Here is a 17,806-nt window from a genome sequence, read left to right as displayed (position 1 = left end):
CATGTCTCCGTTTAAGACACCGAAAGTGATGATGATGAGCTTGAATCAGGAATGCTGGGTCTAAGAAGACGTCTGCATTTAAACGGTCTGTTTGCATCGTTTATACGATTTTACAACCGAGTATTTAAAACTATTATTTATGAAACGGTAATATTGTCCGGGTTGTTGTCATTTTACAATATACTTACATAGACGGTTATTATTAATGTTTTCGTAGCACACGCTTTATTGAGACAATTATTAACGTTGTTTATTATTGTAATACAACATTCTAGATGTAGTTATTCTTTTAAACATTTTTATATATTTTTATTATGAATGGTCTATAATAATCTGAACACTATTGTATTAATAAGTGTAAGAATAGTTCATTTAAAAGCTATAGGTCTACATAAATCGAATTATGTTAATAATATATTGTTTGTTTAAGGATGTTATTTATGTTATTATTATTATTATTATTATTATTATTATTATCATTGTAGAACCGTGTCTGAAATAAGTGGAGAGTCGCGGAGACAAAGCAAACAGACCTTAAATCGAGCCGCTCGGAAGCGCCACGTCAGGAATAATTCCTTCAGTGAGACTTAATGTTTACAGACATGAATACAACTTTATAGGAAAATGACGTAACATCTTATGGCCGTTCATCCAATCAGAAGATACAGGTCCGGGTCCGTTTACGATCTGTCCTCCCGTGAAGAGGTGATGGATCCAAAGCAGATGTCCGTCTATGATGTGCACTAGGAAGATGCGATCCCACGGTGGTCATTTACCTAGTGTCAATCGCTCAGTAACAGAAACAATCCTGCCTATCTGGAGAAACGATTAAGTCATAAACAAATTCACAGCAGACATCTGTAGGCTATTTCAGCACTGTGTAATCTTTCATTACTGACAGGAGTCTCTAACAAATCGACCTTGTTGACCCTTTACTTTGTCCTGCTAAATCGAATCTGCTCAGTCTGTATACAAAACTATTTCTAATGCTAGTATTAATATAAAACATTATATAATTATCACAAAACACTTTCTTCAACTTCCTGTCTTCATTCCCTGCTGTTTGGCAATAGAGCAAAGCGGAAAGAAGCCAAAAAGTTATGTTTATCAGTTACAAGCAAATCCCCTTAGGGGTTAGGAAGATTTGACGCTGCGTTTTCAGCTCCTTCATCCCAACCCTTCCCCGTGGGGTGTATATGTGTGTACGGCGAGTGTAAGGGTGTCCCTGCTGTCGGGGAGAGCGATAAGTGTGTGTCCCTAAATGTGAATGTACAGAATGTCCTGAAGGCGTCTCATGGAGCAGAGTGACCTTTGTAATAGTATCTTTCCAATGCATCCTTTGGTTTTCCTTGAGTCATGAGGTTTATTGCCTTTGCTACTAAATCCATTTGTCCTCAGTCACATGGAGCCTCCAGAACCAAGGGGATAGAATAAGATTTGTGTCAATGGGTGTGTGTGTTTTGCTCCTCCCAAGTGAGGGATGGTGTCGTTTAGTAGAAATTTAGAGAAAGTCTGCCAACGAGGGTGTTTTAATTGCAGCTGTAACCATAGTAGATACATTATGAGGTTTACAAAGTTGTTGAGATGCTCTTTGAACAATGTATTTAAGACATAAAAAAGAAACATACAGACATAGCAGAATAGTAACTACTGATATCAATCCTTGTAACACAATCATACCCAGATTACCAAAGGTATCAGCAAACCATCCCCAGAGGGTTTTTCCTCCAGAGGATTGGTGTATCTTTGTAGTTGCTTTCCTAATGTGCTCTATAAGATTATCAATGTGTTCAGAGTTATCTGGTATGTAAGTACAGCATTCCTGCCCTATAATGGCACATGTCCCTCCTTGTGCTGCTAGCAAGAAATCTAGAGCTAGCCTGTTCTGGAGGGCAACAGTTCGCATAGCCACTATTTCAGTTGTTAAATTGCTGAGAACTTCAGTTGTAGAAATACTTAATGTTTCTAATATACCAGCTACTAATCTGATTTCCTTTATTGCTCTTCCGACTCCATACATAGGAAATAGTATGGAAGCAAACCTGTCTCCACCCTATCTCACGTTTAGGGTGAGTAAATTGTTCTATATCTGGAAGGTATTTATCTTCAGTGTGGCGCAAAGCTGGCACCACAAATCCTAAATAACAAGAACCTGTGAACTTACAAGGAAGTTCCCAATATGCCCGCATGCCGCATATCCAATAAGTCCCATTCCATGGAGCGTAAAATCGACAAGTCTGATACCTAAAGTCAAGACCATTGATAGCCACAGTGTGATTACAAGTACTATTACCTATAAATTGGGATTGCATGGTTTGGTTATAGTATGAAACACACACAGATCCTTTGTTAGTGTGAGCCAAGTCAATATATGGCATTTTAAAATCTCTTCTATTCTGATCCATCTTCGGTCTAAAGTACCATTCTCCTGTGATGCCTAAGGCATAATCATATGCATACCGTACATTAGAGACAACTCTAAGTTGTGAATAATCAGAAAATACTGGAATTGGAATGGGGATCATTGGAACCCCTTTCTTAGTGTCATGTGGAATGTGGGAACAAACCCAACAAAGGTCATTTGCATAGGTGCGTGTCATTTGGATAAATGTGTTATCTGTCCATGATTCAACTAAGGACAGGCAGATCAGTCCATTTGGACCTGAGCCCTGGTCTGCTTGGGATTATTTTACACATCACTTGTGAACCAACCTCAGGAAGTGTTGTTGGCATTTCCTCTTTGAGTTCCAAGTCTCTGAGGGACTGGAGATCACGTGCTTGTGATCAAAGTTTTTTTAAGTGTGTACATAGCTGTGCCACATACTGTTTAAGAAGTCTTTGAATGGAGCACTGGGATCAATGGGACCCCAGATGCCAGCAGGGAGTTGCATAGCTCTCCCTGTCATTAACTCATATGGAGAAAGCTGAGAACTCCGATTAGGTGATGCTCTAAGTTTATACAGCACAGCGGGGAGTGCTACTGTCCATCCCTTGCCTGTAGTTAACAGGGCTTTTGCCAAACTTTCCTTCAGTGTCCGGTTAGTGCGCTCCACTAAGCCTGAACTCTGAGTGTGATAAGGTATATGAAATCGTTGTTTTACCCCTAGCAGTAAACATGCTTCCTTCATTACCTTACCGGAGAAATGAGTCCCTGGATCTGAGTCCATTTGACGGGGCACACCCCATCGGGGAATAACCTCAGTTGCTAGGACTCGTGCTGCAGTGGTGGCAGAGCAGTCCCTGCAGGGGAAAGCATCAACCCATTTTGTGAAATGGTCAATTATTACCAAGCAATAAGATTTCCCATGACATTTTGTCAGGGGTCCTGTAAAGTCAATTTGAATATTTTCCCACGGACCTCGAGGCCGGGGCTGGTGTGATTTAGTGACTTTGATCGGTTTACCTGGGTTTACTTGTGTACAAGGAATACACTGTTGACACCACTTCGCAGTGTCCCTGCCTATGCCAGGCCACCACCAGTGTTCACGCAATTGAGTTAACATGGCCTTGCGACCCGTGTGAGCTGGGCCATGGTACTGGTCCAGAAGCGTTGACCTAATACACTGGGGTGCTAATATACATTGTAAGTTAGGACTTCGCCACAAACTGTCTGAGTGTACTGCACCTCCCTTAACCCACTCTTGTACTTCATCCTCTTCACAGTCTTTCTGTAGCTGTGCGAGGTCAGTAGTTTCTGGTTCTAGGATACTCACAAGTTTACTAGAGCAGGGGAATCCTGCTAACGTCACATGACTGCCTGTCTCTGCTGCCTTTTTCGCAGCTAGGTCTGCAAAGTGATTCCCACGGCTGCGCGGGCATCCATCATCAGAAAGACTCTGATGAGCTTTCACTTTAACTACTGCTACCTTTTCTGGAAGGTGTGCTGCCTCAGCTAGGGCTATAACATACTCATAATTTTTGATTACTTCTCCTGCTGTTGTTATAAACCCTCTACGTTCCCAGGTTGCCTTATAGTCGTGTACTACTCCAAATGCATAGAGACTGTCAGTGAAAATGTTAACTTTAATGTCTTTCTGGCAGGGATCCAGTTTTACGACCGTGCTATCATCCAATACCACCGCCCACCCAGTGTGGGGGATTCCATCTATTATTTTCCTGGATCCATCAACATATAGTTCCAAGTCAGGGTCTGTGAGGGGGTTTTCTAGGAAGCGACTGTGGTCCTCCTGGAGCACCAGCTCAGAGCATGTATGCTCTTCTCCCTCCCCTAACATCCCATCTGCTGGGTTTACTCGTGTGTCTTTTATTATTTGTATGGATTTATCTCTGGGGAGCAAAACAGCTTCCCATCTAGCTCGTCTACTATCGGAGACTGAACGCAATTTGCCGGTGTGTAATAATTCAACTAACGTGTGTCCTGTATGCAGAATCAACTGTGTGTTCATTACAATTGGCTTGCATGGCTGTACTGCCCAAGAGGCGCAGTCTACTGCTGCCATACAGCGATGCTTTGTGGAGTAATAGGCGACGGGACGTCCCCATGTTCCTGTGTCAGAACTGCTGTATAATAGATCCCATCTTGGGAACAGTAGAGGTGAAATGGTTTAGAGTGGAGTGGCAGGCTCCTAAATCCATTGCTAATATCCAGGACCATAATAATAGAGTGTTCGGGTTTCAAATCGTTTAATATAGTGTTGGGATTGTCTACAATCGGGTGTAATCGGGGTGTAACTTTATTCAAGTAATCAATTGTAAGTCGCCATGAGCCATCTGATTTTTGCCACTGGCCAGATTGGAGAATTAGTGGTTGAATGTGTTTCGCGTATTATTCCTTCAGTTTGCAATGTTTGAATAATTGTCTGAACTGCCGTAAAAGCTTCTGGTTTAATAGGATACTGTTTATGTGCATTGTGTACTGGACCTGGGATAACTATAGGTTCAATTTGTGCCAGACCACAATCTTGTTTATGTGTTGCCCAAACATCGGTTATGTGGAGGCGGGGATCTTCCCCTGTACCGACCTCGGGGGCCGAAGCAACGTATTTCCTATTTAGTTTCTCTGTCAGATCTCGGATGATCTGCAGAAGCTCTGCGTTTCCTCTGGGCTGACCGGGGTTTGTCTTGGTCTGATTCCAGGGCACTTCGTGTTCGCCTGGAGCGCCTGCCTTCCAGCACTTGTCCCCCGTGTGCCCTGTCCTCCCACAGAAAGTGCACTTAGGGCGGGTTGATTTGGACCCACAGTCTTTAGCGACATGTCCTATTTTTCCGCAATTGTAACATTTACCTCCGTTTTGTGTTATGGCAGATATAGCTGCCACAGCATTTATTTTAGCTTTTGACTGCTTGTTTTCTACCTCTGAAGCCCATTGCACAATCTGCTGATATGTGTTTCCTACAGGCACACCCATATTGAGGATGTCCTGGTGTGCTTTACTAAACCCTTCTTTTAGTAATTTTAAAAAGATCGCATTATCACGTTCGGTGTCCGGCATTCCGGAGTGTTCTCTAAAAGTAGTGTACTTTCATTCCCCATAATCGTAGCAAGTCTCTCCTGGCTTCTGTACGAGGCCACAGACTACACCCCAATTTCCCTGTCCTGCTCAGAGAGCTGTCTTAACAGCCGTGATGAAGTTAGTGATCCTTAGATTATTATTATCATTTCCAGCTGTTACCCGGCCTTGGACATTTAGTTTTAATTATTATATGTACGTCTCTAGCGTGCATTTGTTGTACATCTAACATCTCATTAAATTTTTCCCAGAAATCCAGATTCCCATGATTGGGTTTAAGTTTTGGAAGGTCGCTTAAAATTGTGTGTTTCTCTCCGGGTGTTAAGGGGCAATGCACCGACATTGTTAATGCATAAAATTGTCCGTCTGCATCGCGGTGTTGCCTAGTGCGCGTCTCTATAGGTGCTAATTTTACTTTCTCTGACTTGAATGAACTCAAATCTGGGTAAAGTTTAGACTCTGTTCTATTATCAGTGGAGTTGTCTGAGGGGCAGAAGCACCAAATCCACATCCCCCATATTTTTCGCATTCATGTTCCCAGGCTTTTCGGTCTAAATTGTCCCAGTCGGGTTCATCGCCTTCTACAGTGGGGGGAAAAAAGTATTTGATCCCCTGCTGATGTTGTATGTTTGCCCACTGACAAAGAAATTATCAGTCTATAATTGTAATGGTAGGTGTATTTTAACAGTGAGAGACAGAATAACAGCAAAAAAATCCAGAAAAACGCATTTCAAAAAAGTATGCATGTTAATGAGGGAAATAAGTATTTGATCCCCTATCAATCAGCAAGATTTCTGGCTTCCAGACCAGGCCAAGACCAAAGAGCTGTCCAAGGATGTCAGGGACAAGATTGTAGACCTACACAAGGCTGGAATGGGCTACAAGACCATCGCCAAGCAGCTTGGTGAGAAAGTGACAACAGTTGGTGCGATTATTGGCAAATGGAACAAACACAAAATAACTGTCAGTCTCCCTCGGTCTGGGGCTCCATGCAAGATCTCACATCGTGGAGTTTCAATGATTATGAGAACAGTAAGGAATCAGCCCAGAACTACACGGGAGGATCTTGTTAATGATCTCAAGGCAGCTGGGACCATAGTCCCCAAGAAAACAATTGGTAACACACTATCAACTGCAAAATGCTATCCTATCAATATGGGCCAACATTTCTAAAGAATGCTTTCAGCACCTTGTTGAATCAATGCCACGTAGAATTAAGGCAGTTCTGAAGGCGAAAGGGGGTCAAACACAGTATTAGTATGGTGTTCCTAATAATCCTTTAGGTGAGTGTATATATGTATGTATGTATGTATATGTATATACACTCACCTAAAGGATTATTAGGAACACCATAGTTGATGGAGATTTGTGGGATGCACATCCAGGGCACGAAGCTCCCGTTCCACCACATCCCAAAGATGCTCTATTGGGTTGAGATCTGGTGACTGTGGGGGCCAGTTTAGTACAGTGAACTCATTGTCATGTTCAAGAAACCAATTTGAAATGATTCGACCTTTGTGACATGGTGCATTATCCTGCTGGAAGTAGCCATCAGAGGATGGGTACATGGTGGTCATAAAGGGATGGACATGGTCAGAAACAATGCTCAGGTAGGCCGTGGCATTTAAACGATGCCCAATTGGCACTAAGGGGCCTAAAGTGTGCCAAGAAAACATACCCCACACCATTACACCACCACCACCAGCCTGCACAGTGGTAACAAGGCATGATGGATCCATGTTCTCATTCTGTTTACGCCAAATTCTGACTATACCATCTGAATGTCTCAACAGAAATCGAGACTCATCAGACCAGGCAACATTTTTCCAGTCTTCAACTGTCCAATTTTGGTGAGCTTGTGCAAATTGTAGCCTCTTTTTCCTATTTGTAGTGGAGATGAGTGGTACCCGGTGGGGTCTTCTGCTGTTGTAGCCCATCCGCCTCAAGGTTGTACGTGTTGTGGCTTCACAAATGCTTTGCTGCATACCTCGGTTGTAACGAGTGGTTATTTCAGTCAAAGTTGCTCTTCTATCAGCTTGAATCAGTCGGCCCATTCTCCTCTGACCTCTAGCATCAACAAGGCATTTTCGCCCACAGGACTGCCGCATACTGGATGTTTTTCCCTTTTCACACCATTCTTTGTAAACCCTAGAAATGGTTGTGCGTGAAAATCCCAGTAACTGAGCAGATTGTGAAATACTCAGACCGGCCCGTCTGGCACCAACAACCATGCCACGCTCAAAATTGCTTAAATCACCTTTCTTTCCCATTCAGACATTCAGTTTGGAGTTCAGGAGATTGTCTTGACCAGGACCACACCCCTAAATGCATTGAAGCAACTGCCATGTGATTGGTTGGTTAGATAATTGCATTAATGAGAAATTGAACAGGTGTTCCTAATAATCCTTTAGGTGAGTGCCAAATGTTTACAGATGCTCCAAAAAATGGCGATAAAAAGGTAAAGTTTAAGAATGGGACATTGTTACATACAGAATACATGGGAATATAAATAAATTATATATGTTTTCATTTGAACTATTTAAGGCTATAGTCCACCTGATACATACCTCCTATAGGGCAATTCAAAATGTTACAATTAATTCTATTGTCTGACTTTCCTCTATTATTTGAATATTTGTCTTTTAAAAAATCTTTACACTCGATATCTGTAAAAGAAAATTAGGTATACAGTCAATGATACAACTAAACAAAAAAGCACCCCTACTACCTAGGTCCTCGGTCTGTGCTACCAACTAGAGGAGCTCTTAGAGGCGCCTGCTCTGCCCCTGCAGGGGTTTTGATAAGCGGCTCCACCCCGGCCTGGGGCTCCTAGCCTGTGACTGATGCTTATTACCGACCGCTGTGTTCACAGCTCTCTCATATCAAACCCCTGATCTGATATGAATGTGCAGTTCTTTTCAGGATGCTCAACTAGAAAGAAAACTGTAAAAAAAACAAATAAATAGTAATTCAAACTTATGTAATGAGTCAGAGTTTTCACAATCATGTTTCGTGATTTTTTAACACACAGACACAGTTAGATCCCTTCCACCCGGGCTGTGGTCCCCCGCTATTCAGTTTTCTTATTTGAATTACACAAATGTGTTGTTGTTTCTAAGCATTTATTAGGTCTCTGTTTTAGGGCCTCAACTTAGTTTTCTTTATTGTCACAAATGAGTAAAATGTTTTTTAATTTAAAGTTACACATTTGTTTCTTTTATCTTATCTTGGTGTCAGTGCTGTGTCGGTCAGTGTCATGTGGTTGGTCCCTGTAACCTGATGCCAGGCAGGGAGGTGAATGAGGAAGAGAGCCACAGTCCAACCCAGTGTGGAGCCCAACTACATGGGGGGGGGGGGGGGTAACTGGCAGTACTCGGCTGAATACAATGTTAATCTTGTTCTTTGTTTCCTTTGGCAGGGTCTTCAGACGTCCAAAAAACTGCACAGAGAAACACCCCAGCACAACAGCCACCCGGTTAGGAAGTCCATATGTAAACAACACTCAGTCTCTGTATATGCAGGGTCTTTCCACAATAGCTTTTAGCCCAAAGAAAGAGGTAGGAGAATGGCAGGAAATCAACCTGGCAGCTTGGCGTCTTAAACTTCTCCGTGCTTCCTCTGGAAGTGTCCGTCCCTCTCTTTTAATCACCACATCTTTCTTTCTGCCCTTCTGTGCTGCGTTGATCCTGCTCCTGCTGTTCCGTTCTGCCTGTAATCCACGGGTCGGGTCGGGTCGGGTCGGGTCGGGTCGGGTCGGGTCACCTGCTGTCTTGTTAATAATGCTGTCAGATCTCTTGGCCTGCGCTGTCAGACAGCTGGTCTTATCCTCTCCCAGGGCAGGGTGATTAAGTGAGGACACTGATGGAATGCAGGTGGACCCAGTGAGTTGTGCAGCAGTCATTCGCTCAAAGAAATATTATAATAAGGCACATGTGCAAGCAATACAAATAATAGTGATAATTTGTGTATAAAATTAAACCACAAAGTGAAACACAACACAACAAAAAGGGAAATATTAATTAAAAAAAAAACACACAACCAAAATAATCAATTGAAAAGTCAAATATGCAATAACATAATTAGTGATTTAATGAGCTCATTAACACTATCTGTTGCACAAGCACAAAACTAACATTTAAATCATGAGTCCATAATTAATAATACATAATTGCATATATCACTTCGAAGACCAATTAATTTATTCAATATCACCTCATTAAGAAGCTGCTATTCTCTTTTCCCCCCACTGTTTGCATTCTCTGTCTCTGCTTTAAATACTTCTCTTACTTTTATTTGCAATTCTTTCATTGCACCTGTTACAGCTTGGACTGGTTCCCCATCTGTCTCTGCAGCTGCATGCCCTCCCACTATTGCCCCTGCTGCTGTCCCCAGTATAATAAGAGCACTCACACCTACCACTTGTGCAGTAGGTGATGCTTTGGAAAGCAGAGCAATTCCTTCTTTTGCCCCAAGCAGTGCACCCATGAATATCCCTACTGTTAGCCCTTCTGCTACATATATGACTTTCATCACAAAATTAACAATAGCGTTATTCTTGTCTGATAATCTACTATATTTCTCCATCTGTATCATCTCCTGCTCTCCCCTAATGGCAGCATCTGCAAACTGGAACATCTCATTGGTGTAGCAGGCCCCTCCATTCTTCTTCACCACCCTCTCTATCTTCTGCAGGAGCTCAGAGACCTGACTGGAGTTATTGATGTCACTGTTGTTGAAGACGTGATAGCCTCCCCCACACTTCTGGACAAACTGCTTGAGGTGTTTGTTCTCCCGCAGAAACGTCTTGATATTCTTGCCTTGTAGCTGGTCTCCCCTGGTGAACACAACCATGGTGTGTCTCAGAGCCTCCTCACTAAACATTTTGATTATCTGGGAAGCTTCTCTCTCCTCGACTGTGAACGCACCCACCTTTATCACCACCAAGAAAGCGTGGGGTCCTGGGGTGCTCAGGGCAATACTCCTCAGAATCTCACGTTTAATATTGTCGTCAGGGAGGTGCGTATCAAAAAATCCTGGAGTGTCCACCACAGTGACTGGTGTCCCTTCGACCTCTCTTGTTTCCTTCTGACACTCTCTTGTTACTGAACTGGCACTCAATGCAGCTGTGAAAACCCCTGATCCCAGGATGGTGTTTCCTGAGCTGCTCTTCCCAGTCCCACTTTTCCCAAGCAGCACAATCCTCCTCTCTCTGGGATCATGGTACCCTGTGGAAGGGATAATCCACAGGAAATGTATGGAGATACATTCATGTGCATGTTCTCAAACAACAGAAGCTGACAGTTTGTTAGAGATTTTCAGATCAAGAATTTGGTGAACAATAAAAGTAGGTCAATCAATTTGAAGAGGATTAGGCATAGTACAGTGTAGTACAATATAGTACATTAATAGTTAGGGTCCTGTGTGTTGCATGAGTTGATTTTTAAAACTGTATTTTAGAGCACACCTGAGTGACTCACTTGAGGTAAAGATGGACAAAAGTTGAACTCTATCTGAAAAAAAAAAAAAAGTTTCACCTCTAATGACTACTTTTAAAAGCAAAACTGAACAGTATGAGCAGCTACAAGATAGGTGTGTACTTTCCTTCCTTGTGAATACAAATACTCTTATTTGTTCCGTAATGTTTGTAATTTCTAAAACAATACAGCACATTCTGCTCCAATGCCAGGCTCCTAGTGTGCAGTGTTGAAGTTCCTGGCCTCGGTGGCATTTTCAAATGATTTGCTCACCTGCCATTGCTTCCTGTGAAGATCCTCTCAATGAGTCCTGCTCCTGTGCTCAAGAAACAGAGCACAGTGGTGTGTCGGGCTGCTGCAGCTCACAGAGGACATTCAGAAATGGGAGTACTGACTAAAGTGCGGGGGAGTTTTAGAGTATGCAGAAGTACTGAGGTTTCACTTTTAATTTAATCTTATTCTTACCTCTGTGGAAGGAAAGTTAGAATTCTTTACTTCATATCTGTTTTACTCTCTTGTATACTTAAGAAAGATAAGGTGAATCCAGAAGGTCAGGCCAGAAGGTAGCTTGTTTTCTGTTCGTTATTTACGATGAGAACCTTGGAGACAATGTCAAACAGTATGATTGAAGTGCCTGCTCCCTTATTTGTGTATTGACCTATGAACTTATAATTTTTTTTCTTATAATTATATATATTCTGCTTAGCTAACTCTCTAATGATAATATAGTAATGACTCTGTGATTGTAACCAGATCTTTGTTCTTTGTGTATAAAAGCCTCTGACTTTTAAATGAAGGCAGAGCGACTTTGGGATCTTCTTGATTCACTGTTCCTCTCCACGCTGCATGTATTAAAGGCATTGCAACTAACGCTCCAACCTGATTGAAGATGGTTTTTCTTCCACACCTCAAACTCAGATATTTTCCTACAACCTGACATTACAGACCCAAACACTAAAAAAGGTTAACTACAGGTTTCACACCTTTAGCTTACAAAAGATCAAACCACTCAATGAAATTAATTTTGTATATACTTTTTATTTTTTCACATTACTGTGCAATGTTAAAGATTAGAGGAGGAGTGAACAGTTTTGGGTTATTCTTTCTCCACCCTATCTTACTGATATCCTCTAATGCCCAGACAGTGCACATTGTGTTGCTGTGAATTGTTTTAAGAATCTGTTTTATAAGCTAAACAGAGAAGAGAATTCCCTTACTTTAATATGAAGACTTAATTATAATACAAAGGCACTACATATATCTATGTCATGCTCTTGGAATGTATAGGAAAACAATCCACTGAGATTTTGACTTTTGCTTTACTTTATATTGAATAAAACATCTGATAAACTTGTATGGGCAAGTCCCTACAGGATAATACAGGACCAATTGTGAGCATGGTTTAACTAATTATCATCATCATCAACAACAACAGCAGAACAGAACAGCACAGGTACATAGTTGGTTCAAACGGAAACTTAGTGATCTAAGATCTAAGATCTTTAGTTAGTGATCTAAGATCTCTGTGATATATATTTAAAAACATACAACCACCAGCCTGACTTGCAATAATACTGAAAGCCTATTTTGGCTATTAACTACACTGCTCCCATATATATTAGTCTGTTAACATTCTGCACTTGGGATGTAAAAGGTAGATGAAGCATGCTCCCTTAAATTAATTTCACTAATCACCTTCAAAACACAGAACACTGTGTTTATGTCATGGAGAAAGAAAGGCGCAGTCTAATGTAGCTTTGCTGATTGTGCAGAACGTGTCCTGAATCAGTTTGTCATTCATTTGGAACTTTTTTACTTGATCTAAGGCATTTTGTCTTTTGCAGGCTTTGCCTGTAGTAACTGCTGCATTAATACACACCAGCTTTGTTTAAATAGAGAGAATATTGTAATAGGAAATTTAAAAATAAAAAAGGAATAAATAATTAAATACTATTAAGTCCCAAGTATGTGCTAAAATGAGGGGTAAGGCATAGGAAAAGCTGAAATCACCGCAATCAATTAATGGTTGTTAATTTGTGAACCTGTTGAAAACTTTGGTTTACAAAAGTAAAAATGTCATGTTCAACTATTTGAAATCCTTATATTTTCAATAGGTTGACATGTAACTGGAATTAGTACATGTTTTACAGTGTTCACAGTGTGCATGTAAACTTTAATCAAAATACTTACAAGGTTTACACTGTTGGCAGATTTATTTCAAATATCTTGTAAAATATGTTTGCATAAGGTTTAAATGAACCATATACATAGTAACTTCTTTAAAATGGTTTACACTCCATATGTTATTTTTCTAAGACACGTTTAACGCAGAGGAAATGTCGACCCAGTGATGGGACGTTATTGACTTTAGGTTGTGTAGAATGTGGATAATACCAAAATGGGGAAAGATTGATAATAAGAGAATTGCAATATAAGATATTTGACATTTAAAATATATTATAATACAAAATAAATACATTGTTGGTTAGTATATTGTAAATTACATTTATATATTAATTTAGTTATGTTGTGCATTCCAGGAATTGAAGATTATTATTTTATTTTTTTGTTTATTTTTATTGTTTACTTCAGACAGGTTGGTTCGTAATTTAAACAGCTAATTCCAATAATATTTATGATTTGCACTAGCTACTCATTTGAAAAGCTATAGAAATAATATTGATGTTTTAATAGCTCCATGCACTGTGTATGTAAATGCAACTTATAATGACTTCTCCAGTCTCAAAAGAATGGTACAGAAAGTTAAGAGAACAAGGAACAGGATACAAAAAGATACTGAAAGCACTGAATGTTCCTAGAGACACCGTTGGAAGCATAGTTTGCAAGTTCAAACTGAAAGGAAAAGTGGTTACACTACCTCGACGGGGCAGAAGAAGGAAGCTGTCAACGGCAGCAATCAAATGGCTGAAAAGGCAGGTTTTGAAAAACCCTTGAGTGACTGCAAAAGACCTGCAGCAAAACTTGGTTGCAACAGGCACTGAGGTTTCAGTGAGCACAGTAAGGCACGTACTAAACGTAGAAAGTTTCCATGCCAGAACTCCAAGACGTACACCACTACTGACCCAAAAGCACAAGAAAAGTCAGCTCCAATATGCTCAAAATTATATAAATAAGCCACAGAAATTTTGGGATTCTGTTCTGTGGAGCGATAAAACAAAACTGGAACTTTTCAGCACGATGGATCAACAGTATGTCTGGAGGAAGAAGAATGAAGTATATGCTGAAAAGCACACTCTGCACAGAGATAAGCATGGTGGTGGCTCGGTGATGCTCTGGGGCTGCTTTGCATCCTCTGGCACTGGAAACCTGCAGCATGTGCAAAGCAAGATGGATTCATGGAAGTATCAGGAAATCCTAGGAGAAAACGTCATACCGGACAATGATCCCAAGCATACCTCAAATTCCACCAAGGCTTGGTTGCAGAAGAAGTCCTGGAAGATTCTACAATGGCCATCACAGTCACCTGACTCACCTGAACCCCATAGAAAATCTCTGGTGGGATTTGAAGAAGGCGGTGGCAGCATGCAAACCCAAGAATATTACTGAACTGGAGGCCATTGCTCATGAGGAATGGGCTAAGATTCCTCAGGAACGCTGCCAGAAGCTGGTGTCTGGCTATGCATCTCATTTGCAGCAGGTCATAACAGCAAAAGGGTGCTCTACGAAGTACTAAAAATGCTTGCCATGAAGGGGTTGAATCATTTTGAGACTGGAAAAGTCAAGATGCATTTTCAGTTGAATTTGGGGAAACCACTTGAAGCATTAGTTGTGTTGAGCTATTTCAATTCATTTTGTTTCATTTGTTCATTGCAAACAGCTGACAATCTGTACATTTTCACAATAAAACTGATTTGCAATGGGGGTTGAATCATTTTGCTAACAACTGTAGATGGTACTGCTGGGTAGAGAATTGATATACAGTATTTGTATTTTAATGTAACCAAAGCACAATTATATGTTCACTTGTGTTGTAAGATATTCTAGGGTACAGCATATTTCTATACCATCAAGGATTCTCTCCATGAAAGTCTGTGTCTCCTAACTGCCTAAAGTTTTACCATTCACATCTATGCATGGTCTGAACTCATTCAAACAGACCAGGGTCCAGTACATTCTCGCACTCACCTTATGATCTTAGACCTGTGCACAGGAGAGGGGGCAATGGTTAGGCATAGTCTCATCATGTATGGAACTCATGGTACAGAGGTGTTCCTATATGATTGGTTGAGAGGAACACTATACAGGTTGCAAACTGAACAAAGGGGACAAAAATAAGAAATTGGAGAAAAGGAAGAACAACAGGAGGAAGAAGAGAGATAACACAACAGGCTGCCCATTGCTGACCAGACTGACAGCCACTGCTCTCTGTGAGGAGCAGTGAGAGAAATCGCATATTATCTGTGTCTTTCCTTTAACTGAAAAGAATCTTAATATTACTTGTTTTAGAAATGTAATCAAATGATGCACTACATGGCCAAAAATGGACAACCCTTCTAATCAAGCACACAGGCATGCTATCTCCTTACACAAACATTGGCAGTAGAATGAGCCGCACTGAAGAGCTCAGTGACTTTCAATGTGGCACCATCAACATGACGCTCTGGCCTTCACAGAACCCTGACCTCAACCCCATCGAACACCTTTGGGATGAATTGGGATGCTGACTGTGATTCAGACCTAACATCAGCATCACTAATGCTCTTGTGGCTGAAATCCCCTCAACAATGTTCCAACATCTAGTGGAAAGCCTTCCCAGAAGAGTGGTGGCTGTTATAGCAGCAGAGGGGGGGACCAACTCCATATTAATACCCATGATTTTGGAAGGAGATGTTTGACAAGCAGCTGTCCACATACTTTTGGCCAGCCATGTAGTGTAATAGTTTTACATTAATTCTCTCACAAGTAAATTATTATTATTACTCGACTGTGTTTTTCAGATAAGCTGTCATACAGATTGGCTGGAAATCAAACATAGAACAAAATCCTCTTAGAAAGGCTTTTGTAAAACCCTGCTTTACAGCCCTGTATCCCTCTCTGCCATCTATCACTGTAGACTGCATTGTGTTGCTGCTGCTTTAATTCTGTCTTTATACTTTATTACAGTTCCTACTGCTAATCCCCCCACTGCTCCCCCTACTGCTCCCACTGCCATTCCTGCTGGGCCACCCAATAATCCCACTGCTGTCCCAAACTCCACTCCTGCTGCTATTGCTACTCCTAATCCTGACACTCCTGATGTAATTATGAAGAACATTTTCTTCATTTTCTTAGTATTTTCTTTCTCTGCTTCTGCTCTGGCTCTTCTCCCCTCTCGTTCCTGGAGTGCTCTCTTTGCTTGTTCCAGTTCTTCTCCCTGGTATCTCTCCTCCAGTTCTTTCTCCTGTCTCTCAATCTCCATCCCTCTTTCTTTCAATATCTTGTTTTGGTATTCTGTGATTGCTGCCTCAACCTGTGAGTACAGTTCATTGGTGAAGCAGCCTCCTCCATTCCTCTGCACCATCTTCTCCATCTTCTTCAGCAGCTCTGTGACCTGGGTGCAATCAGTGCTGTTCTTATTGTTAAAGATGTGGTGTCCACCACGGCACTGACTGACAAACTCTGTAAGGTCTCTGTTGCCCTTAATAAAATCCTGTATAGTTTTATCTCCCAGTTGGTCCCCCCGTGTGAACAGCACCATGGTGTAGTCAGAGGCTTTCTCACCAAATGTATCCTGGATCAGCTTCACTGTCTCTCTCTCCTCCTGGGTGAATTTCCCCACCTTGATCACCACCAGAAAGACATGGGGCCCCGGGGAGGTCAGGGAGATGCATTTCAAGATTTCATGGATGATACAGCTATTATTGAGCTCTGTCTCAAACAGACCTGGAGTGTCAATCACAACAACCTCTCTCCCAGCCACCTTTCCAGACTGTTTCGCACAGATCTGGGTCACAGAGGAGGGGGAGAATTTATCTTTAAACGCCTCTCTCCGCAGGATGGTGTTCCCTGAGGCGCTCTTCCCCACTCCAGTCTTCCCCAGAATCACAATCCTCAGCTCATCATCCTGTGATGCTGTAGAACAATTAAGGTGATAAGTTTATTTGCTGTTGTCAGAATTTAAATCAAGACATAACAAATGTACTTGAGCTCAGACATAATTTCTGAGGAACTGGCTTTGCTTTATTTAAATGTAATTATAATACACACTTAGCTGCTGACTATAAATACTCTACTCAACATAGCCTCTCTCCTCCTTCACAGCTCTCCAACAGTTGTAGGAATACGAATGTATTCCTACCGGTTGACAGCCAATCAAAAGTCACCCCAAATAAGACTGCAGCCCATGTAACGCCCGAGCTGTCAATGAAACTTAGCCTCCAATCAACCTCAATACTCAAGAGTAACATATTTCGAAACCTAATATTCTCATATGTAAATACTGTACTAATATAAGGTGCATACTCTTAACAGCTGGCATATACATTGTCACTCATACATCTCCACCTCCAGAGATATCAGTACAGGGAGAGATGGCAAACAGCTCCCCCTCAGCTGGTGTGCAGACAGAGCAGGATATAATGGCCTGTGTCTAACCAACCACAGTGTATGTGTGTGCAAATAAAAATGGTTAGCCATTGAAACCCACAGAGGCAGTAAGAAAAAAGCAGAACAGATATGCAATGAGAACACAGTTTCACATTCTCATTCTGAAAGAGGAACTATAGAGCCTATACGAATAGTATTTTATCATTATTAAAATATGAAATTAGCATAGCTCACTGTTTATTTTATACAAGTCATAGGCGCATATGCATCATACGCAAAACACAATCAGTGATATTTGTATTTTGTTACTTATGT

The 17,806-nt window shown here is 41.3% G+C and overlaps 1 protein-coding gene and 1 pseudogene across 1 annotated transcript; both read right to left on the bottom strand.

The window, feature by feature from the left end:
• LOC136751892 (GTPase IMAP family member 8-like) overlaps nucleotides 1-11,316 on the bottom strand; it is a 71,713-nt pseudogene extending 60,397 nt beyond the window's left edge.
• A 3,784-nt stretch (nucleotides 11,317-15,100) lies between these two features.
• LOC136751891 (GTPase IMAP family member 9) lies at nucleotides 15,101-17,185 on the bottom strand. The gene is made up of 3 exons (XM_066707644.1): nucleotides 17,179-17,185; nucleotides 16,104-17,017; nucleotides 15,101-15,106 (listed from the first exon to the last, which is right to left on the bottom strand). Exons 1-3 carry the CDS (start codon nucleotides 17,183-17,185, stop codon nucleotides 15,101-15,103), a joined length of 927 nt encoding a protein of 308 aa, XP_066563741.1.
• Between the last annotated feature and the right edge of the window lie 621 nt (nucleotides 17,186-17,806).

Source organism: Amia ocellicauda, chromosome 6 (assembly GCF_036373705.1).
Source record: "Amia ocellicauda isolate fAmiCal2 chromosome 6, fAmiCal2.hap1, whole genome shotgun sequence".
Classification (NCBI taxonomy): Eukaryota; Metazoa; Chordata; class Actinopteri; order Amiiformes; family Amiidae; genus Amia; species Amia ocellicauda.
Note: the sequence above shows the minus strand (reverse complement) of the source record. Positions and strands in the feature narration are given on the sequence as shown.